This window comes from Apiospora aurea (assembly GCF_038362705.1).
Source record: "Apiospora aurea strain CBS 24483 chromosome Unknown utg000002l_segment0_segment0, whole genome shotgun sequence".
NCBI lineage: Eukaryota > Fungi > Ascomycota > Sordariomycetes > Amphisphaeriales > Apiosporaceae > Apiospora > Apiospora aurea.
The window spans coordinates 2031933-2053930 of record NW_027117389.1 but is presented as its reverse complement, the minus strand read 5'-3'; the positions used below and the strand labels follow the sequence as shown (position 1 = coordinate 2053930).

General features: G+C 52.1%; 6 protein-coding genes across 6 annotated transcripts; 4 read left to right on the top strand and 2 right to left on the bottom strand.

The window, feature by feature from the left end:
- Positions 1-114: 114 nt before the first annotated feature.
- Positions 115-837, top strand: PG986_003024 (cytochrome p450; the record flags this gene model as incomplete). The annotated part of the gene is made up of 2 exons (XM_066839246.1): positions 115-152; positions 513-837. 2 exons carry the CDS (start codon positions 115-117, stop codon positions 835-837), a joined length of 363 nt encoding a protein of 120 aa, XP_066704310.1.
- A 142-nt stretch (positions 838-979) lies between these two features.
- Positions 980-1697, top strand: PG986_003023 (uncharacterized protein; the record flags this gene model as incomplete). Its single annotated transcript, XM_066839245.1, is given in 3 exon segments — positions 980-1204; positions 1239-1385; positions 1404-1697. 3 exon segments carry the CDS (start codon positions 980-982, stop codon positions 1695-1697), a joined length of 666 nt encoding a protein of 221 aa, XP_066704309.1.
- A 2036-nt stretch (positions 1698-3733) lies between these two features.
- Positions 3734-5745, top strand: PG986_003022 (fumarate reductase; the record flags this gene model as incomplete). The annotated part of the gene is made up of 3 exons (XM_066839244.1): positions 3734-3764; positions 3824-4130; positions 4197-5745. 3 exons carry the CDS (start codon positions 3734-3736, stop codon positions 5743-5745), a joined length of 1887 nt encoding a protein of 628 aa, XP_066704308.1.
- Positions 5746-9678: 3933 nt separating this feature from the next.
- PG986_003021 (uncharacterized protein) lies at positions 9679-11564 on the top strand (the record flags this gene model as incomplete). The annotated part of the gene is made up of 3 exons (XM_066839243.1): positions 9679-9794; positions 9892-10170; positions 10229-11564. 3 exons carry the CDS (start codon positions 9679-9681, stop codon positions 11562-11564), a joined length of 1731 nt encoding a protein of 576 aa, XP_066704307.1.
- Positions 11565-13391: 1827 nt separating this feature from the next.
- Positions 13392-15637, bottom strand: PG986_003020 (uncharacterized protein; the record flags this gene model as incomplete). Its single annotated transcript, XM_066839242.1, has 2 exons — positions 13392-15152; positions 15287-15637. 2 exons carry the CDS (start codon positions 15635-15637, stop codon positions 13392-13394), a joined length of 2112 nt encoding a protein of 703 aa, XP_066704306.1.
- Positions 15638-17345: 1708 nt separating this feature from the next.
- Positions 17346-20331, bottom strand: PG986_003019 (uncharacterized protein; the record flags this gene model as incomplete). Its single annotated transcript, XM_066839241.1, has 7 exons — positions 17346-17394; positions 17472-17962; positions 18018-19320; positions 19374-19593; positions 19645-19903; positions 19963-20088; positions 20137-20331. The coding sequence occupies 7 exons, from the start codon at positions 20329-20331 to the stop codon at positions 17346-17348; spliced, it is 2643 nt and encodes an 880-aa protein (XP_066704305.1).
- Between the last annotated feature and the right edge of the window lie 1667 nt (positions 20332-21998).

Below are 21998 nucleotides of genomic sequence, written 5' to 3'. Positions count from 1 at the left end.
CGAAACGAGAATCCCCGGCCAGTAGTAGCAGCCTTCTCGTAGCTTTCATTTTCTCTGACGTCTTGTGGCTCTTTGGTCTTTGAATAGCATACCGGATTGTCCATGTCGTCTACAATGTGTCGCCACTACATCCCCTGTATCACTTTCCAGGCGTGACTCACTGTTTTGACATATGTCCTCATACGGGGAGAACCAGTCATGAGATCAAATAGAGTCATGAGAAGTATGCTATGGTTCTTACCGTGGCCCAGTTAGTTTATATATATCTTGGCCAGTCACTCTGTTTACCCGTAATAGAAGAAATCGCTCTTGGCGTTCTCTTTCGTTTTTCCCCTTCCTTTTCATTATTCTTCATTCGTTTCCCAAATTCTTCCTTCTTTAAAGGGGACGTGGATCTTATAAAACATTACCTATCAATCGGATCTCTAGACATATAGAGCACTAATCCATTTATATAGGCCCGACTGTCCGTGTGAATCCGGACGAGATTCATACTATTAACTGCGATATAGTCGATTCCATCCACGCAAGCGGAAACCGCGTGCGCGAAAGCAGCAGTATTACCTGAACACAGTTGCAGGACCCCTGACGCAGTCCTCGTTCGGTACACGGGACCACGAAACGCACCGGATTCGGCGTGGTACAGTCAACCTGTTCTTTTCACGCGCCCAGATCATGGAGTTTGAGCTTGAAGTACATGAACTAGCTCAACGCCGTTGCGGCAAGATGCGATGGTGGAAGCAGACTCCCTTCGACGTCAGCGAGGCATACAGCCGCTTTACCGCCGATACCAGCTCTCAATACGCGTTCAGCCAGCCACTGTGCTTCAAGGCATAAGACGGCTGGCATCCCAATTTCAAAGCGGCTTTCCACGCATCTTCAAGCATGCCATATTGCTTTCGCTCTTATTTGGTACTTCTGACCCCTTATCTGACTATATAGACATGTGAAGGGAGACGTGAAGCTTTTGATGGACCAAATGACGGTGGAGTTGCCCAGTCATGTGGAACGAGTGAGGCGCGGCCGGGCAAATGGGGGGATATTCGCTGAGTTGCTCGACTCGAAAGAACTGCCCAAACTAGAAAAGACGGTGTACTGTCTAGCCGGCGAGGGCTTCTCCCTGCTGTCTGCTGGAACAGAGACAACAGCCGTGGGTGGTCCTTCTCGGACGAGCAGTTCGAGCTTATGGGCTACAATTATTTATGTGCGACGCTGAAAATAGGGGAATGATGAAAAAGACAACTCTCCCGATTATCACCTGCTACCTGCTGGCTCAGTCTGAGAAGCTAGTACGCCTTAAGGTAGAACTTAGTGGTGCAGACCCTAAGAATCTGAAATGGAGCACGCTCGAGCAGCCAAGCTACCTATATGGCATCATTCACGAGGTTTTGCGTCTCACATAGGCCGTTTACCCTCGCGAGCCGCGTATTGCTCGAGATGAAGTCCTGACATACCAGAAAGGGAAGAGTAACTACGGCATACCAAAAGGGATCCCTGTCGGAATGAGTTCCGTAATCCAGCACCGCGAAGAAATATTTCCAGGCTCCTATACTTACAAGCCCGAGCGTTGGATCAATCCCATATCGGGCCAGAAATACCAAGCCCTGGAGAAATATCCCATGTCTTTCTCAAAGGGGAGGTGGGCAGTGCCTCAGAATGACAAGTACAAAGAGAATCCAAGCCAGAACCCTGTATAAAAATGACAATTTGAGTGTTCACTAGGTTTGAGGGTTCTTCTACATACCCAGCTGTATCAGACAACGCAAGAGGATGTGGGCTATCACTTGATCTGGTGGCTCTCATACTCAAAAGGGCCGGGAAAGAGTCCAGGTTCTGAATCTCGTTGCTAAGCTTGAACGTTACATCTCTCAGTGGACCTACTCGTGCCCGATGGTATGAGTGGAACTTGGTGAAGCCGGTCCAACAAGACAAGTACGAAATGCATACCCTGCGCTTTGGGGCTCTCTTTGAATGCAGAACAGACAGTCGTAGAGTGTGCTGATCTCGTAGACGGACTGGTGTTGCGCCTGCTTCATTATCCTCTCGATTTCTACAGTTGACGCACCGAAGGTGCCTGGGTATGCATCACGGTGATGCATACCCAACCATGTTTCTATGCAGTGACTTCATGACGTTGATCTATCCCAGGTGCGTAAGGAGTAAACTGTTACTTTACCTAAGCAACTATATGATGCGTGTACATGTAGATAAGGTGCGATACTGCTATGGTGGTAATGTCCCTACGCACTCTACGTGCCCGTTTATTCCAATCCTAGTATATATTTTTGTTTTCGCGGAATGACTGGGGCAAAGAAACAACCCTTACGACCTAAGATAGCGGGAGTAAGCCCAAGGATAGTCGTTTACGTAAGTTTATGTCGGTGTCAGATAAAAGTGGGATGATCAGTAAGGGGATGGCCGGTAATGCATGTGGCCCGGGGGATAGCTGGTGATCATTGCGACAATATGTTGTTTGTCATTGGGATAGCTAATTGTCACTGAATAGATGGTTGCCACTGGAATAATCAGTCACCATTGGAATAGCTGGTGGCTGGGAAAAGGATAAGCCTGCTTAGTCAAGTAGATGAGCAAAACTTCCGTATGACCAAGCCTCCAACTTGGAAAATCAGACGAAGAGGCTTATCTTTCACATGCCAGGACTATCAATGCAAAGAAGTGCTGTCTCTATGGCGTATGGACCGGTAATATGCATTCTTTCCCCCATGGCCTAGCCGGCAGTGCCATTTGATGCGCCGCCGATGGACCGGACGCGGTCTTCCCCCACAATGGGGAATCTGGGGGTTACTCCTGTGCTAGGTTAGGAGGTAAGTTTGGGGAAAGGAGCAGCTTTACGTGTGCTGAATCACATGTCAAACGAGAACCGCGCGGCGCACCTGCTTCGAATATACAGGCATTCTGCGTTATGGAAATGACCTGGTGACTCCAGCATCATTCATGTATTGCACGATGGATTTGCCATTTGCAGAACATGCAAGCAGTCGATAACATAAGTTGTCCAATCATCAATGGATGATTTGAATCGGTCCGTCCACAGTAGAGCTAGGGGTAACCCCTGGCGGACTCGCGCTCCTAAAGATACAAATGCACCAGCCATATATAGATCCTTACTTAGCCTCTAAAAAGCTATGTAACTCGGGTTCTTTTTGTATTCTCGGAAAAATGAAATCTATTCTGTCGTTGTTTTCATAATCTAAAAACCGTTTTTGCCCAGTTCGAATAGGAATCGGGGTATATATAGCGCGGAAGAAGGGTCTGACGACTGCGTGCATCGAAGCGCCCCTTATGGGCCTCGGCATACTGGCGGTAGCGGTCGGCATTAGGAATACCAATATTGTTTAATACGCGCAGCTTGTCATTTGTACACACACGGAAAGCAATAGGCAATGGAAGCCAGCTATCGTCTGATTCAAGTTCCCGGGCTGGACCGAGTCGTCAGCCAAGGTGCGGCGAATAATGCATGCTATGTTTGAGGCAGACAGCCGTAGACCCTTCAAAGTTCGGCGGGCAGGGCAGTTAAGTGGGGACTGCATCAGCGTACCGACACGGGTCACATGCCTAGGTACCTCGGCAACCAACCGCATGATATACATAACATATCATTCCTCCCCCAATCCCCATTCTCACGACCTTTCTCATTCTTTTCCTCCATTTCATCAACCGACCTTTTTTCTGTCTTCTGTCGCACTTCGAGTCTTTCCCAACAAGCGTAAACATGGCTGCAATTACCGTTGTAGGCGGCGGATGTAGGCTCCCTCTAATGTTCACCCCTCGCTCCTCGGATATGCCGCTGACAACATCCCAGTGGCTGGTCTCAGTGCCGCGCATACAGTCTACCTCGCCGGTGGCAATGTCACACTCCTAGAGAAGTCCAATTTCTGCGGTGGTAATAGTACAAAGGCCACGAGCGGAATCAACGGCTCCTTGACGCGAACGCAAGTCGACAATAAGATCGCGGATAGCGTCAAGCAGTTCTACGACGACACCCTCAAGTCAGCCCGCGACAAGGCCAGACCCGATCTGATCAAGGTCTTGACCTACAAGTCTGCTGCTGCAGTAGAGTGGCTGCAAGATGTTTTCAACTTGGATCTGACTCTGGTTTCACGGCTTGGGTAGGTTATGCGACAAGTACTACCAGGGTGCCCATCTCGCAGTTTTGCTAACAAGACTTTGAACAGCGGTCACTCGCAACCCCGAACCCACAGAGGACATGATGCCAAGTTCCCCGGCATGGCCATCACCTATGCTCTCATGCAACGTTTAGAAGAACTCGCCGAGAATGAGCCCGAGCGCGTCAAGATCATCAAGAAGGCACGCGTCACCAGCCTGAACAAGGAGGGTAATAAGATTACTGGTGTCACATACGAATACAACGGCGACAGTGCTACATTAGACGGTCCCGTCATCCTGGCCACCGGTGGCTATGCTGCCGATTTCACCGAGACCTCGCTGCTCAAGAAGCATCGCCCCGACACCTACGGACTTGCTACCACCAACGGTACGCATGCAACCGGTGATGGTCAGAAGATGGTCATGGCCATTGGCGGAAACGGCATTGATATGGACAAGGTTCAAGTCCACCCCACAGGTCTGGTCGACCCTAAGGACCCTGGTTCCAAGTGGAAGTTCTTGGCCGCCGAGGCTCTGCGTGGCGAGGGTGGGCTTTTGCTCAACGCCGATGGTGATCGATTCTGCGACGAGCTCGGCCACCGAGACTATGTTTCTGGCATGATGTGGAAGGAGAAGGAGAAGAACAAATTCCCCATCCGACTCATCTTGAACTCCAAGGCCTCGAACGTCCTTGACTTCCATACACGCCACTACTCCGGTCGTGGATTGATGAAGAAGATGACCGGAAAGGAACTCGCCAAGGAGATTGGTTGCTCGCCCGACCATCTTCAGAAGACGTTTACCACGTACAATGCCATCGCCGATGGCAAGCAGAAGGATCCTTGGGGCAAGAAGTTCTTCCACAACGGACCCTTGGACATCAATGATGATTTCCATGTTTCCGTGATGGAGCCTGTTCTTCACTTCACCATGGGTGGTATTGAGATCAACGATAAGGCCCAGGTCCTGAACCAACAGCAGCAGCCCTTCGAAGGCTTGTTTGCTTGTGGCGAGCTCGCTGGTGGCGTCCACGGTGCCAACAGACTGGGTGGCTCCTCGCTCCTGGGCTGTGTTGTTTATGGTCGCGTTGCTGGTGACACTGCCAGCAACTATTTGTTCCAACAGGCCCTTTCCGGTGCTGCCGGAGGTGCTGCTTCGCGTCTTGGGCAGATTTCATTGCACATCGATCCCTCGCAGCCCGGCCGTCTTAGTGTACAGTGGGGTGGTGATGCCTCGTCGGCATCTGCACCAACTCTCGGCCAAACAACGAGTGCTGCTGGTCCCTCTCCCAAGGCTGATGCCGGCAAGTCTTCCCAGACTGCCTCAAAGCCTCAGAAGCCTAAGAAATTCGAGATTCCGCAGAAGGAGTTCTCCATGGAGGAAGTTGCCAAGCACAACAAGAAGGAGGACCTCTGGGTTGTCGTCAAGGGTGTCGTAATGGACCTCACCAACTGGCTGGACGAGCACCCAGGTGGCCCTCAGGCCATCATGAACTTCATGGGTCGGGATGCCACCGAAGAGTTTGAAATGTTGCACGATGATGAGGTTATCCCCAAGTATGCGCCTCAGCAGGTGATAGGGCGCGTCAAGGGCCAGGAGCCTACCCTTGAGTTCTAGATACTCCATCAATCGTGCTATGGATGTCAGAATTGTAGGATTTTACTCGGTGTTTTCTGGCGCAGCCTGACGTTGCAATCTGTGGAGAGGACTAGTATGAGTCTTCACTCCCACAACATACCTGGCGTACTTGGGCTTTGTTCGATGGAAATTGTATCCTATAGTAAACATATGTTTTTTTAATGCATTATGACAGGAACACATTCATTTATACTATTGGTCGCCATCCTACCTGCGCGTATGTTTTGGCGCCTCTGACTTGAATTTCTTTCCTAGAATATTGGTGTCCGTTCAACGCTTCAGTTAGTCAAAACACAAGACTATCAGATCTCCGTAGGTGACTACCCGGTGTTTCCTGGCACTTTCATTAAAGCATCGGAATGTATATATGCTTCTCTTTGCTCGCTTGGTACTTTTTCTAGGTATTTGGGACGTGTCTTTTCACGTTGGATGTTTGAGCATCGAGGACCCCATAAGCCCTTGGGCCATAGCAAAGCAATGGTGACTACCTGAGCCTATTTATTCCGATAGATTGGTACTTTGTTCTCTCTATACTTGGTCAACTGGGTAGGCTTGCCCCTGCTATCTCCTAGTAATAACAGAAGCATAGAACGGCGTATTCCGAGTACGGGCGTTGGTCTTCCACCCTGTCTTTGTTGCTGGTTGGTAAGTCGGATCGTTTATACAATGATTACTTAGTCAGGTCTCAAGCTATGTAACTACCTCGAGGTTGCCAGAATAGGGGATACATGCCATACTCCATTCTACGTACGTTTAAGAAATGTTCTTGGCTATCTTTTGATTTCCTGAGCGAAGAAAGTATACATTTTCGTCACCATTTGGGAATATGTCACAAGGACGAGTCGTCCCTGAGAAGGCTCTTTCTCGGCTGCAATATCCCTGATGGCTTCCGAAGTGGCGTGGTGAACTTAACCTGAGCTTCGCTTCCAGATACCTCCCCAATGGACCAAGAGGACTTACCGCTGTCAGATTACATACTAACTCTAAGGGTTTCTTTCTAAAACTTCTCGAGGCGGCAGTAAAAGAACGCCAGAAACAGTGATTGCAATAGCGCTGACAGCCGTCTAATCTATTCGTTCATCGTGTGTACCCGGTTCTCGGCGGTGAAGTCAGCCACACATGCCTCTGTGTGATGTGTGACTATCTGCAAAGAAAGAGCACGCCGGTGATCCTACGGAACGGGCCAATGGAGGCGTTGCACGAGAGAACCAACAGCTTGTATTTCTTCTACGGGAAGGTGGCACAACTGCTTGGGCTCAGTTCGTCTAATTCACCCGTCCGTTTCCCATATCACATCCGCGAGTTGGTTTGTGTATATTCCTCCTGTCTATGGTGTCTAAAGAAGAAACAAGACTGCGCTCACGGTCACCTTACACACAATATTTCCGTAGCTATGACTACTTGATCGTTGAAGAGGATCATGCCATTTCCGCTGCAGCCTGGGCCGCGCAATACCCAAGGACTTCTTCGCCGGCGTGGGGGGCTAGACGGACGGGACGGGAACCCTGTGCGTCGTTGCATGTTGCACTAGGAGCGCCTTGGGCGCTTACTACCTACCAGTGCGTTCCCGTTCGTAAAGGCACACAGCATGGCCGGCCGCTTTTAGTCATGACAAGAGCAGCGCTCCCTTGGCATACTCCCAGCGAGAATGCTGACCGTGTGTGCCTATGTTGTAGGCGACCTCGATTTACGTTAACAGGCAAAAAGGGGAGCCGAGTATAGGCTAGATGGACCGCTTCCAATTGGTTGCTCGGGTAGGTAGCACTGCGGGATGCCGATGTACGGCGAGTCCCCTATTCCCAGGCAAGTCCAATCATGAGATCGTACAATGAACACCAGACCAACAAGCAACCGATCTGTCGTTGGGTGTGTGGCTGTGCCCACTTGTTGAAGCAAGTAGTTCCGGCAACAACCTTGATCCGCGGTCAGGTCTTGGTCTACGCTTTCGGGTGGTCAATAAAAAAAGAAAAAAAAAGATCAGGGGGTTTACCCACACCCCTTAAGAAGGCGTTGAAGCGATCCCAGCAGCCCGACGCCTTAGGCTGCCCCTTCTTAGTCTGACCGGAGTTTCCGGAGAGGATACAATCACATACTGTGTGTGTGCTGGACGGCGTGGAAAAGAATAGGGAGATCGGATGGCCAACAACAAGGATGCATGCAGACCACCAGGCCTGTCGAATCAATAGAACTCAAGCCAGGTTGCACAGTCGTACAAGCCAGGCAGCTGGGTGCATTCCAGCGAATTGCGAGTGAAGTGCTTTCCTCCCTTGCTTCATTGAATCACCAAGAATCCTCCTCGGGGGTTTCTCCACACCCCCCTTCCCCGCGCCATACCTATGATTAAAGTTTTTGAGCGAGTGGGATACCGAGCTTGTTGCCAGTGTTGATTTATTTGCTGGACCAAGGCGTTTGTTTTATGCCCATCTTTTCGACTTGATGTGTTTTTGTTTCTCGACAAATCGTAATTGCAGGAAGAGAGAGAGAGAGATAAAGAAGGGATACGACGAAAAGAAGGAGGCAGGCTTCAGGCTTCGGACGACAGTGCGGGTTTAGATTGCGCCCAAGTGTCATGCGGACGTTCAGCTGAGTTGGCTGATGTCCCAATTGTCCCTCGATGCCATTTTTAGCGTTGTTTTTGCGCATTTGCATTTGCGCCTGCATGCTGCCAGCCTGCCCAGAGGAATAGTCTCACTCTACCAAAAGTCCGGCGCCTCTCCAGGAGCTAGTCTCCCTAGTCGACAGGCGAAATGCCATGCCGGTTTTCAGGATCGCCCATCAACTTACTTTTCCTAGCTGCAACGCGGACACAGCAATGCCGCATCTGCCCATCTCAGGTAGGACGAAGAACCCTACCCTAGAAGCGCACTGGAACAAGGCACCTGCATCTGAACCGAACCCTTTACTACTCACCCTCCTTCACACGCCTGGGGAAGCCGGTTGGATGGCCTCCCCGAAAGGCCCCCTGTGCCGGTCACCTACTGATTTGCGGATGATGGCATCTGTCTACCGGCGACAACAACTAGGACAGTGGCATACTTTGCTGCTTCTGGATGCTCGGGCTCCAATAAACCGTGAGCACTCGGCCAGCCCCCAAGGGCCAGTAACCGTAGTCATAACCTGTACATTCACAATGGCTCTCCGTTGTCGGTCTGGGCTTTCACTGGGACTCTGTTGCATCCGACGTTGAAGATGGCATGATGATGACCTTTACCTCTCTCCCCCCGGACTGACTGACTGCTGATACTTTCAGCAGTTGGGCTAGGAGTTATGGCAGTTTTCCTTTTCCCTTCTTCTTTCGCCCAGACACCAGGACGGTAGAACGGCCCACTGGCTGACCATGCAGAGGATAAGCCGGACTAGAAGAGGCAGAGACAGACAGACAGTCGAGCCGGCTGGGAATGGACGGGCTCGCCCTCTCGCCAGCAGGCCAGCAGGCCAGCAGGCTACCGCTAGTGGCTCTGGCGCCCATCTACTTACCTACCCATCCTCTCCAAACATGGCATCGCTCTCGTCTGGTGGCTGCACTCGCTTAAGCGTGCCCAGCAGCCGGTCAGGCCAATAGGACGGCCTCATCCCTTGGCACTTGGCAGAAGCGGCGCTGAGGGTGTTCTCCGTGGTAATTGATGCCCACCCCCAGTCGCCTGCGCGCTGATCTCTGCCCTTCTTTTCCCAAGGTCTCCCGCCTTTTCCCTCGTTCGATATCGACCCTCTCCACTCCGGGAACTCTTTCTATTATTACCCACTCCCTACGTTACTGTATCTATCAATCACATCTCTATCCTCTATCGGTGCGGTTGATGAGGAACCCGCAAATTTCAACGTCAACCTTCCCAATTCCAGGCAACAACTCCTTCTCTGTCGACCTCGAGATACAATCAGCCACGCTGGCCTGACGTCGCTAATCCCTTCACCATGGCGATAGCCATGGGCTGGCAGAAACCCGACAATGTCGCCGGTTCTTCGGCCCCGGCCATCATGATCGGCCTCTTCGTCGCCACCGGTGGCCTCCTGTTCGGATACGATACTGGGTGAGCCTCAACAACAACAACAACAGCCGTACGACGCGATTTTGCGGTCGGAGACAGTGCTGCAATACTAATAAATGCCTTCTCTTTTGCATAATAGAACGATTAACGGCATTCTGGTCATGAAATCTTTCGTACAGCAGTTCAACAACGGTTACCTCGACGCCCAACACGACAACCTTCCCGCCATATCACCGCCAAACATCGCCATAATCGTTGCAATCCTGAGCATAGGGACTTTTATCGGCTCATTACTCGCAGCCCCGGCCGCCGATAAAATAGGGCGCCGCATATCGCTTCTCATCGCCGTGGGCGTCTTCTGCTTCGGCGTCATATTCCAGGTCTGCGCCGATGCGATTCCGATGCTATTGGTGGGCCGGTACGTTCGGATTCTCGTTGGCTTGTACACAGGATACAATGTTGACAATATGCAATAGGCTTTTTGCTGGAGTCGGTGTTGGAGCTGTGTCGCTCCTCGTGCCGTTGTACCAGTCCGAGATGGCCCCCAAATGGATACGAGGCACTCTGGTGTGTGCTTACCAATTATCCATCACGCTCGGCCTGTTGGGCGCTTCGATCGTCAACATTGGTACCCAAACCATCAACGGAGCCGCGGCATATCGAATTCCGATGGGCCTTCAATTGACCTGGGCCTGTGTGTTGGTAGTCGGTATCATGGTTCTGCCCGAGACGCCCCGGTACCTCATTAAGTGCGGCAAGAACGAAGCCGCTGCACTGTCGCTCAGCCGGTTGCGACGGCTCGACATCACGCATCCTGCTCTCGTGGAGGAACTGGCCGAGATACAAGCGAACCACGACTACGAACTCACCCTTGGGCCCGACTCGTACCGCGATATTTTATTAGGCGCCCCTCACCTCGGCCGCAGGACTCTTACAGGTTGTGGTCTACAGATGCTACAACAACTAACGGGCATCAATTTTATCATGTACTATGGCACAAGTTTCTTCCATGGCGCCGGTATTGACAGCCCTTTCCTCATCGCCCTCATCACCAACGTTGTCAACGTCATCTCTACGATACCAGGGCTGTTCGTAGTCGAAACTTGGGGAAGGCGGAACTTACTCCTGGTCGGTGCGGTTGGCATGTCGTTATGCCAAATGGTCATCGCCATCTACTCCACAGCTGTCGGAAGCCCCAGCACCAACGAGGTGTCAACATTTTCCAGCAAGATCCTCATCGTATTTGTTATGTTCTTCGTTTTCTTCTACGCTGCATCATGGGGGCCGGTGTGCTGGGTCGTCACCGCCGAGATTTACCCCCTAAAGGTTCGAGCCAAGGCAATGTCTATCACGACAGCATCCAACTGGTTGTTGAACTTCGGCATCGCATATGGCACTCCGTATATTATTGGGTCGGGCGCTGGCTATGCCGATTTAGGGCCCAAGGTTTTCTACGTTTGGGGCGCCTTTTGCGTCCTGGCCGGAGTCTTTGTTTACTGCATGGTGTATGAGACCAGCAAGATCAGTCTCGAACAGATTGATGAGATGTACGAGCGCGTTGCCCATGCCTGGAACAGTAAAGGCTTCGAGCCCAGCTGGAGCTTTCAGCAGCTTCGCGACGAAGGGTTTGCGGACAGCGGCATACCGCCAACGGAGCACGAGCTACAACCCTCGATGACTGGGTCAAGTACGGCGGACAGCATCTCGACGGAGCAAACGAATGAGACGGACACGTCAACGAACGGAAACATGACACAACAGGACAAGGCGATACAACAGATGGGCTTGGGGAATGTCGACTTCAGCTATTGAAAGGCGCAACCCGCCTTCACACACATATTTGGCGCCCTGATGCCCCTCACGACGAGATGAGGCTGCTGGCAGAATTGATTTTGATTATACTATCGCTTTTCTTTTTTTTTCTTTTTTGGCTCAACGGACTATGGATCACTCCAGGAATTTGGCGGGCGCTGCTACGTAGATCGACCGACACGCGATTACGGGCCGGGTTGTTACCAGCGTTGGAGTTTGACGTACGGAGTTCAGGCCACATTGGGAAACTTGGATGACTTTGATTGATTAACTTATTCATTACACTGGGAACACAACGATGCGAATTTTACGGGATACGGGAGAGCTACCAAAAAAGCCATGTCCAATCGAAATACCAACGGAGGGGCTTTTCTAACTGTTATACTATATTATATCCCATGGGGAAGGCCAACAAAGGAAAGGATACTTGGAGTTTTGGGTTTTCCAACATCAGGGGACCAGCTTTAACCAAATGTTCACTTTTATTACTAATTTGGTTGGTTCTCATGACGACGGAGGCTGCTGAGGCACGCAGTCCAACTTTGGATGCTTGTCCCATCCCGAATCACGATTGATTGACGAGGATGCCGATGGCAAACATCCAGACACAATCTTACGCCATCTAGATATTCATCTATCTCAAATGTCGTTTATCTTGTCTTCATTTTTTTTTCTTTTTTTTTTTCTCGATAGGCCCGAGAAAACCTAGGAATGCTTTGAAGAGATCAAGGACATTTTGCTTGGGACAAATGAAATCTACCATTTACTATCGAATGACGCTTGCCGCCGGTGAGCCTTCTGCTGAACCTGCGTACACGATGTGTAGTTTGCTCCTGTAACCCGCACCCACCCGCTATCAAATATTGGCTAAGGGTGTATGTACATGTACGCAAGGCTATAGGCGGCCATGACATGGCAGGCCAGTAATATTTTCTACTGACTTTCCTGCTTCATCGCTTCTGTAGCGATAAGGATGCTGTCCACTTGACCTAACCTTCTTGACTTGCCTACCTACCCCCACACTCACGACCCTTTTCTGCGTTACCATCTTGTTTTGATTCCTGATAAACAAGCTGCAAGATCCCGGTATGTCAATTGTGTGTGCTCCCTCACTCGCCAACAAAAGGACGCATTCCTTGTCGTGACTAGGATGGGGTTATCGAGCGTTCGATCTCTCAGCCAAGCCAGCCTCTCTTGAGTCCCGAGCGGCTACATTGATGTATGGTTGAGTGTGGATGTAGTCGGGACGACTGTGAGTATGGCAGTTGTATCTGGAGTATGCATAGACCGACCCCCAAGTGGAGAAGAAAAGGAAACTGTCTGGCTGAGATTCCGGGGCGCATGTATACTGTGAAAAGTAACGATTCCCATTGCGCCTTGCTACCTGAGCTCTAAGCTAATGTGAGGATTGCGACTTGATACCTCTTTTATACAATATTACAATCGAGTTCAAATAAAACCAGGGCGGCCGGCTTGTTTGCTAACCCTCGGCGGTCGCATCCACCCGGGTAGTCCAGTATGACTTATAAACAGGTGAGTAACTCATGGCAGAATGAACGCGGGCGTTACTTCTACTTCATTTGTGGGCTGCTAAGCAGCATTTCCTCTTTCTATCCCATAAAAGTGCAGCTAGCAATCGCATCGCTCGCCTTCCTCTTTTTTCTTATGCAGAATAGCCAAACCTTTTCCCAACTCCGAACCTGAAAAGCAACAAGAGAGGCTGTAATATAGATAGATAGTAGTATAGTACGTCGTTGTAGTAGCAGTTACAGTATTCCAAGGGCCAGCAAGCGGGCCGTGGCTATCCCCTCACTCAGCCCTTGTAAGTCAAGTAAGCGTAGAACCCAATTGCCATCCAGATGACCCGCCAGCAGCTCGTCCACATCTCTCTCCAGACGAGCGACGCACGAGACTGTAGGGTCGACTGCCACCTGGTGCGCGGCGCCGCTCTCCAGTAGCCTCCCCCGCCCCGCCCGTCTTGCCGTCGTCGTAGGGGTCGCGGCGGATCTCGATGCGTGGCCATTGGTTTCCTCTGGCCGCCTTGGACCATGAGTTGCTGCGCGAAATGCCGTTCGTGGACGAGATGGAGGGGATACGACCGCGGGTTCTGGCCGAAATGAGTTTCGAAGTGGAGGTTCCTGAGGACTGGGAGCGATGATCGAGCCCAGCTTCTTGGTCGGCTTCAACCTTGTCCTTGAAAAGAGGCAGAACCGCTCCGTTGGCATATTGAGACGGACTGAGCGCGAATTGTTGCAGGCCAAGAATCGGGACAAGGGCAGCACGCACCACAAGGATCACAATGGTTAGGATGCCTACGGCAGCATACGTGGTATAGGTAGAAAGCTGCTTGGGCAGTAGGCAAAGGTGAGTCTGCAGCGTGGCCTTTCCGGCTTCAGGCAAGGGCCGGCCATTCTCATCGATGGGATTCCACAACGACAGCATCTGGAAACCAGGCGTGGGAACACCCATGGCCATGCTGATGCTCTTGACCGTAATCTCACGGACATTGTCCTTTGCCTCCGAGTGAACAAGCTCGCAATAGTCGTGATCGTCTCCCGAGAAAGCGTGGACCACATTGCCAATGCTCTTGACCAGTTTGACCGAGTCCTCCTCGCTCAGCACATTTTGGTATTGGTAGCCCGAAGACACACTGATGGCGTTCCGGTGGTCCGGTATCACTGGTGTTGTCTGCCCCTTAGGCGGTTTCTGTGGAGGCCAGTGTTCGCGCATCGGCCCACAAGGCGTCCCTGGCGCTCGATATAACGGGACGTGAGTGAGGAGAATGGTCGGGAAGTCCGGTCCATCCTCCCCGCGATCGAGGCTCGGCAGTTTCTTGGAGTCGACATCTTTGAGGTCCTCGACTTTATGCTCAAACGGGACCTCCTCAACTTCACCACGCCAGAACCGCAATTCCTTGGCGGCGGCTCGTCGCTTTGCCGCCTTCACCCCATCCAGAAATTGGTTTACCGGGGCATGAATAGGACTCAAATCCACCTTGTCCTTCATCGCGGAGGTATCGGCGGCCAGCGAGACCGTGTCAACCGACACGAACGTATGGTTTCCCACCACGTCGACCCTGTTCGGTTCTCCAAAAAAGGCGCCAAACCTTTGCCTCACTGGCACCTTTACTTCTGCGCCAAAACCCAAGTCATGGTTACCGGGCAAGCTTGATATAATCTTTCGGCCTCTCTGCCCCTTGCCCGGTTCGTAGCCGCCGTCGGGCCAGAACTTGTAGAAGATGTCGCCAAACCGGCCATACTCCCGAAGCCAGTAGTCCTGGCCGTACCATTTGTTCCACTGCTTGACGTATTTCCGCTCGTCGGCCGGGTGGCGGCTGGCCCACTCCGGATCGCGAAAGTCGCCTCGCGCCGTCTTCCACTCTCTTCCGCCGTCGAATAAATCGCCCAGGAAAAACACAGTGTCTGGTTGCAACACCTTTTGTAGCTGTATATACGATCTCTGCATGTAGTTGTCCGTGATTTTCATCGTCAGGGGGTTAACGGGCCACGGGCGGCCGGGGTATGATTTCGGGTCGATGATCTGAGGGTCCGCGACGAAGACGAGTCGGTGCGGTGTCGCACCTTTGGGCTACGAAAACGCACATAGGTGAGCTGCAGTCATGTACAAGTCCCGCAGGACTGCGGGCATGGATCGAACCGCCCCGTGGCCCGGTACAGGCCACTTGGCGCATGGGGAGGTGACGCAGTTGTTGCTTTACTTACCCATTTCTCCCAATGATCCCAATTGCAACTCCTCACTTTGGCGGCGAAACTCCATCTCTCTCCCCACAGCAGGAGCAGCACCCAGAAGACGACGAGCAGATGCGGGAAGCTCAGGAGGCGGCGCGCCGTCAGGTTGAGCTGGACCTGCCTGGCGATCTTCATGGTGACATTGCGCAGTCGAACACCGTTGGGGCCGTTCCAGAAAGCTTTGATTCGGCGCGCAGTGATCTGAGCCTTGGTGGCGATGTCTTCGAGGACGGCCTGTAGGTTGGGCTCGCCCGGTTGTTGTTGCGGTTGTGTTGGGAGGCCGTAGCCTCCATTCTTGCTACTGCCGTAGGGAGGCGGCGCCATGGTTAGTTGGGGGAATTTGGGGGTGTTCGAAAGTTCCGACGGGGCGGCTAAAGGAGCCTCATAGCTTAAGTCCGACTCGTAAACCCATTGACGCGATAAAATGCGGAAAATCGGCGAGACAGCAAGATGGTGGCCGAATTGATGGCTATATTAGTATAAGATGGATGCAAGAACGGACGGACAGGCTACGTAAGTAAGTAAGTATGTAGGCAAGTAGGTCTGGAGGGTCCATAAGCAGCAATACCTTGTAATAGTGATCTTAGGTGCATACATGTATCGTGTATCCGCCATCTCCACCTTAGCATGTAGCTACAGACTACAGTACATAAGGCACCAGGGCACCAGGGGCCCGTTGTGGGGGAGCCCTGCACGCTAAGAGAATCCCTAAACTCCAGCTCGTGTCAGTTGACAGCTTGCGATGCCTAGCATCAAAGTAGGTCGCCATTATACAATCGCATCGTTCCTGCAATTTCTATATGCGCCCGAAGATACACCACTTCAATGTTGCACATATTTTATACCTATGAGATAGGAAGACTTCATTAGGCATTACTTGGACAAAGCTTAGGGGGCCTCGTTCGTACCCCCCCCAATATAGCAAAGAGAAGTTGGTCTGCGTACAGAGGGGAGCCGTAGAGTCGTCTTGCTGTGACTAGGCACTTACATATCTACCCCTGAAGATGGTTTCGTTATGTGACTTCCTCGCAGATATTAGGGAGTTTAACACGATCCTAGTAGCCTCGATCTCGATTACAGTCGTATTCGCTGGATGTTCGGATACCTCAGCCGAACACAAGTCGTCATATATGTAAGTATCGCGGGTCGCAGCCAACATCACTGGATCATGAACATGCCATATATAATAAGGCTGATCAGTAGGAGACATTTCATACATACCCCGGATGCAACCTGCGCACTTCCATGCATGAATGCATGTATGCTACGCCCTCAACTAGGCCGTTGCCATGCCGGTGTAAGATGATGTACCATTTATCCCGAGCCTCCGATTTGTTCACCGCTTTCTCACCTTCCTACATTACTCTGGTATATTAATTGAAGATCCGTGGGGGCTGAGTCTGCTTCCATCGCCTTTTCCTGGGTGGTCAAGGGCTCCGGGCCCGAGATACCCGAAACGGAATCGCGGAAGCTCTATCCCCTATCTGGCCCTGACGAAGATGTCGTAATCAACTACCACCGGAGAATCATTCGTGACACCTTCATCCTGCCATATTCCGTTGTTTTCCCTCCGCAAGCCTTCTCCATGTGTTAATGTGAAGTGCAACTAACAACATCTTGCGCGCTGGCCCTCTGCATCTCATGGCAATAAGAAGTAGGATTTATTCGAAGATACCATACCAAAAGTGACAATGATGCAATAATTATATGTACGCGCCTTTATCGCGGGCGTGTGAGGGATGTCAATCCGGTGGCAGTATTTCCAGAGACCCAGCAAACCAATAGAAGCAGTAATCCGCAGAAAAGCGAACCAACTCATGTGCCTTTGCCTATTCTTACCCGTGTCACCACATGCTGCACCAAGCGCATGCAGTTGATTATCTTGGCTCCAATACATTAATAACCTGTTCGTAAAGGAGAAATCTTCCAGTGCGTCCCCTGAATGCCGTAGTATGAATGCCGGGGTGGAACATTATGAATATGTGTTGTACGTAGAAGTCAGAAAAGGGGTCATATATTAAACCCTTGGAGCTCAGAATACCCAAGTAAAAGACTTCTTCACCACAAAAGAAGCTTTCTGTCTGTCGCGAGGAAGTGATCGTCAGCATCAGGAATGAATCGAATAAATTAAGCGAGAAGCGGGGAAGAGAAAACTCACCTGATGTCGACAGACGAAGCTCCCACCAGCACATCAAATCTGCCCTCCTCGGCAATCCAAGCGGGGATGGAATCGTTATAGTAGACCACCGCGTACTTGTCCAACGGTACCGTGATATGTTTCGTCTCTTGCTGCTCGAGGTAGAGCTTCTCGAAGGCGACAAGCTCCTTGTCGGGCCGCGGCAGTGTCGACTTCTCGTCGCGGATGTAGACTTGCACCGTCTCGAACCCGGCGACGGGCCCAGTGTTGGTGACGGCCATGATGAGGTGGATGGGCGCGTCGGGCGCCAGCACCTTTCGACTGAGCGAGACGCGGCCGTACTCGAAGGAGGTGTAGGAGAGGCCGTGACCGAACGAGAACAGCGGCGCGATTTTGGCGCGTTCATAGTGCCGGTACCCCATGTACATTCCTTCGCCATACATCACTCGAAGATTCTCGCCGGGCCAGTTATGGTATGCAGGAGCGTCCTCGATCCTTTTCGGGAAGGTGGTCTGTACGAGAGTTAACAGCCGGTATCCAAGGGGCCCCCAGTTTACGACAACTTACTGGAAGTTTTCCGCTGGGATTCTTGAACCCGAAAAGCACATCGGCGAGCGCGTTCCCTGCCTCTTGGCCTTGGTACCACGCCTGGACAATGGCTGGAACCCGGTCGGCCCACGGCATGGTGACCGGAGAACCGGATTGGTTGACAACAATGGTACGGGGATTCGCTTTGACAACGGCCTCTACAAGGCGGTCTTGGCTGCCATCCGACGGAAGGTCCATGGTTTGTCTGTCATATCCTTCGGACTCCCATTCGGCGTCGAGTCCGACTATGACCACTGCCACATCGGCCTCTCTAGCAGCATCGACGGCTTGCTGGAGGTAGTCAACCGCGTCGGCCTGCTTGAAACCAATACGGCACCCGCCGTACTTATGGGTCATGTTGAACTGCTTCTGCTTCGCAATGGGCCGTAGCTCGTTGGTCATCTCGACCCGCAGCTCCACAGCCTTGCCGGCTTGCATTTCCACATCGACCATGTAGTCGATCGACCCATCGAACATGGCCTCGCCCTCTTCGGTCCAGTTCCAGAGGTCCAGGGCGAGCTCCCCATCAACAAACAGCTTCCCGGGCCCAACACTCATATAGCTGATAGTGTGCTTGCCAGTCTCTGTTGCGGTCAGGTGCGTTGTTGCAATGGCCGACCATTCGGGTCCCAGCTGATCCAGCGGCGCCGAGTCCCACAGGAACAGATCTGTATTCGTCCTTCGTTGTTGAACGATGACGTTCCCCTCGAACTTGTCACCGCTGAACCATTCAAGCGTCACGCCAGGGTTGCCTGCTTTGTCCGTGCAGAACGGCGATGCGATAGGGAGCCATTTGTGGATGTGACATCCCTGAGCATATACTACCTCCTGTTCAGTGGCAGCCCGGATGCTGTCGAGCGGTAGCGTGTTGTAGTAGGGGTTCAAGCTGGCGCTGCCGCCACCGCCTGCAATGGCACGGTTGGCGTTGGGCCCAATGACAGCCACCTTTGCTGTCTTAGGATTGATAGGTAATAGCGAGTTGTCGTTTTTCAGCAGAGTGATACCTTGGGCGCCTGCCTCGCGAATCAGCTCTCGAGTTTCTTGCTTGTCGTCCTCTCGCTCCTCTGCCTCTGGAGACAGATCATCGCCCCTTGTGCGTTCGACCAGGGTAAGGACGTTTTCCGCCGCCCGGTCAACGTCGTCTTGCGAGAGACTTCCATCCTCAATAGCCTTGAGAGCCTTCTCAAACCGCCATTTTGCCGAATAGGGGAATTCGATATCGCAGCCGGCCTTTATTGCTTCGACTGTTGAGTTTACACCACCCCAGTCAGACACCACAGTCCTGGAAGATAATTCAGCTCGACATGTTCGGACTCCAAGCGGCAGAGCACTTACCCTTCATATTTCCATTCGCCCCGAAGGATATCCCTCAGTGTATGATGGTTCATGTCAGCATGCACCCCATTGATCAGATTGTATGATGTCATCACAGCCCAGGGGTTCGCTTCTCGGACTGCGATTTCGAACGGTCGGAGGTACAATTCTCTCAGGGGCCGCTCCATCAACACGGAATCAATCGTCAACCTGTGAGTCTCTTGTTCGTTGGTTACGAAATCTATGTATTCAATCAGTTGGCGGAGCCGAGGACGGGCTAAGTTTCACCGACGCTTGATAGTTGCAGCCACGCCCTTAGACTGCAGGCCTTGGATGTACTGAGATGCTAGTTTGCCGGTGAGGAGAGGGTCCTCGGAGAAAGACTCGAAATTCCGGCCACCAAGCGGGTGTCGGTGCATGCATACTGTCGGTGCGAGGAGCACGTGTGCAGATCTTGCCTTGACTTCGTCGGCGAGATGCTGGCCGACCTCGTATATGAGATTCTTGTTCCATGTGGCGGCTAGAGAGATACCACACGGGAAAAGAGCAGCCTGAGGCAGACCCATATCAGTTTCCAATTTAATATGAGGTGGTCTATAAGCGAACGAACCTTTGTTCCACCGACGAAGATGCCGCCTCGAGCACCGTTGGGCCCGTCACTGGTTTTGATTGCTGGAATTGCCTTGTCCGGAATAGACTTGGTCCGCCAAAAGTCCGCTGCAGTGAGCAGTGATACCTGCAGATATTAGCTTCTGTCTGGGGGTTTCCTCGAGGCTGCCCGTACCTTTTCTTCAAGGGCCAGGAGGCTAAGCTTGTGACGGGCAACAGATCTTGCATTCTTGAGCTCAAGAGTCTTCTCAAAAGGAGTCTCGGGAGGAGAGAATACAGTATCTGGTGTGGTTGCGCTCTCGACGCTCGACAATGGCGATGGGTTAGGGTCAAACCCATCATTGAGTTGCTGTCCTTCCATATCTTCCATATTCAAAATCTGGGCCAATTTTCCGTGTCCTGATGCAGCAGGCCAAACAACTAGGTCTTGTTGGATATGTATGATATATACCAAGCTGTATCAGGGCATTGGTAATATATTTCCAACCAAAGACTTTGCGCGTACCACGTCTAGGTGCCCAGAGTTCCAAACATAGGTTGAGATGGGGGGTGGTTATGGGTGCTTGGGTGGATATATAAGCAAGGGATGATTCAAAGCAGAGGATCCCTTGTTGCCCGGAATATCTTGGACCTCTTATATCCAGCTTGCAACTACCATATTATCTACCCAAGACGTGACTACTGCCTTACATCGAGCTATCTGGTATCAGGTATGGGTGGGCATGATCAACGAGTTATGGGACGAACAGCCAATGGGCAAGAGAAGCAACACAGCTCAATGTTGGCAGCGGCTTGTGTAAATCATGAGGGCCCAAGATGACATGATGGGGATATGAATGGAACAATGCATGGTACCTTTCTGGCCAGGGTTTAACCTAGCACACCGATCCCAGAGTACAGCCTCCCGGTATACCCCGGGCCAGTATTCATGATCATTGAGGCATCCAACAAGACGGCCAGCGCGTGATGAGTGGATATGGATGTGTCTTCGATATTAGTCGCTTACATGGGAGTGTCCTGATGGTCGTACAGTGTCACTTGGCCTGTTCCCAGAGAAAGGGCACTATATTACCTGCTCGTCCCACGTCCAACGAAATAGTCCCATCGGTAGGAGCGGTCCGTAGAGCGGTGCCAGTCACGCAAGCGGGCTTCTACAGGCATTCTACACTAGGGACTTTATGCATGGTACATCGATAACGTCCTGTGGAGTGTTGTATTCAGGACAGCACGCCACCGGCAAGCAGCACAAGGGGTCATCGGCCAAGACGGGCGGCTCGTCCCAGACAGTGTCAGGGCCGCGGAGCAATGGATGACGTCTTGAAACTTCATCGAATCCGTCCGGGTCCCGTCTTGGGTGTTGACATATCTAGCGTACGACCCCACGAGACCGAGTCGGTGGCAACAAAGAGCCGGCAGTTGTCTTGCTGCTTGGGTGATATGAGTCGACTAAATGAAGGACTTGATCTGGGCCTGCTGAAGGACGATCGGGCCCAGATCTGGACATTTTTCGAAATTACACTGTAGCGTCCGTCAGTAGGATGGTGGTGGGACGTTAGCCGGCGCCGCCACGGGCGAGCTTGACCAAAGTCCCGGAGACGAAGATTCGACCCCTGCTCAGCGGAAGCTCGGCTATGCGATATCGACGCTAGACTTCGGGGCCCCTGGCCGTCTCTGAAGCAGAAGGAAGTATTCTGGCTTTGCTACCAGGTAAAATGGTAGGTCTGCTCTTACATATCACAGGCGCTAAAGTGCAGCTTTGTCGGCGTACAAGTGCCGCATAAGCTGGTGGGTACGGCGACAGGCCCCAATGCATCCTGGCGTACCAAGTAGCTGGTCTGCCAACGTATTCCTGTAGGCCGTCGATTTGGTGGTTGATCGTAGGGATCCGGTTACCGAGCCGGCTCGACGGGCCGAAAGCTTCAACAAAACTGGGCCCCGTGTTAAGTGTTCATGTACGCTGGAAGGGCGGCGAACTGGTGCCTTGAGCATGTGCGGGCTTAGCAGCAACGTAACGGGAAACGCGTGGGCTTCTTGCTG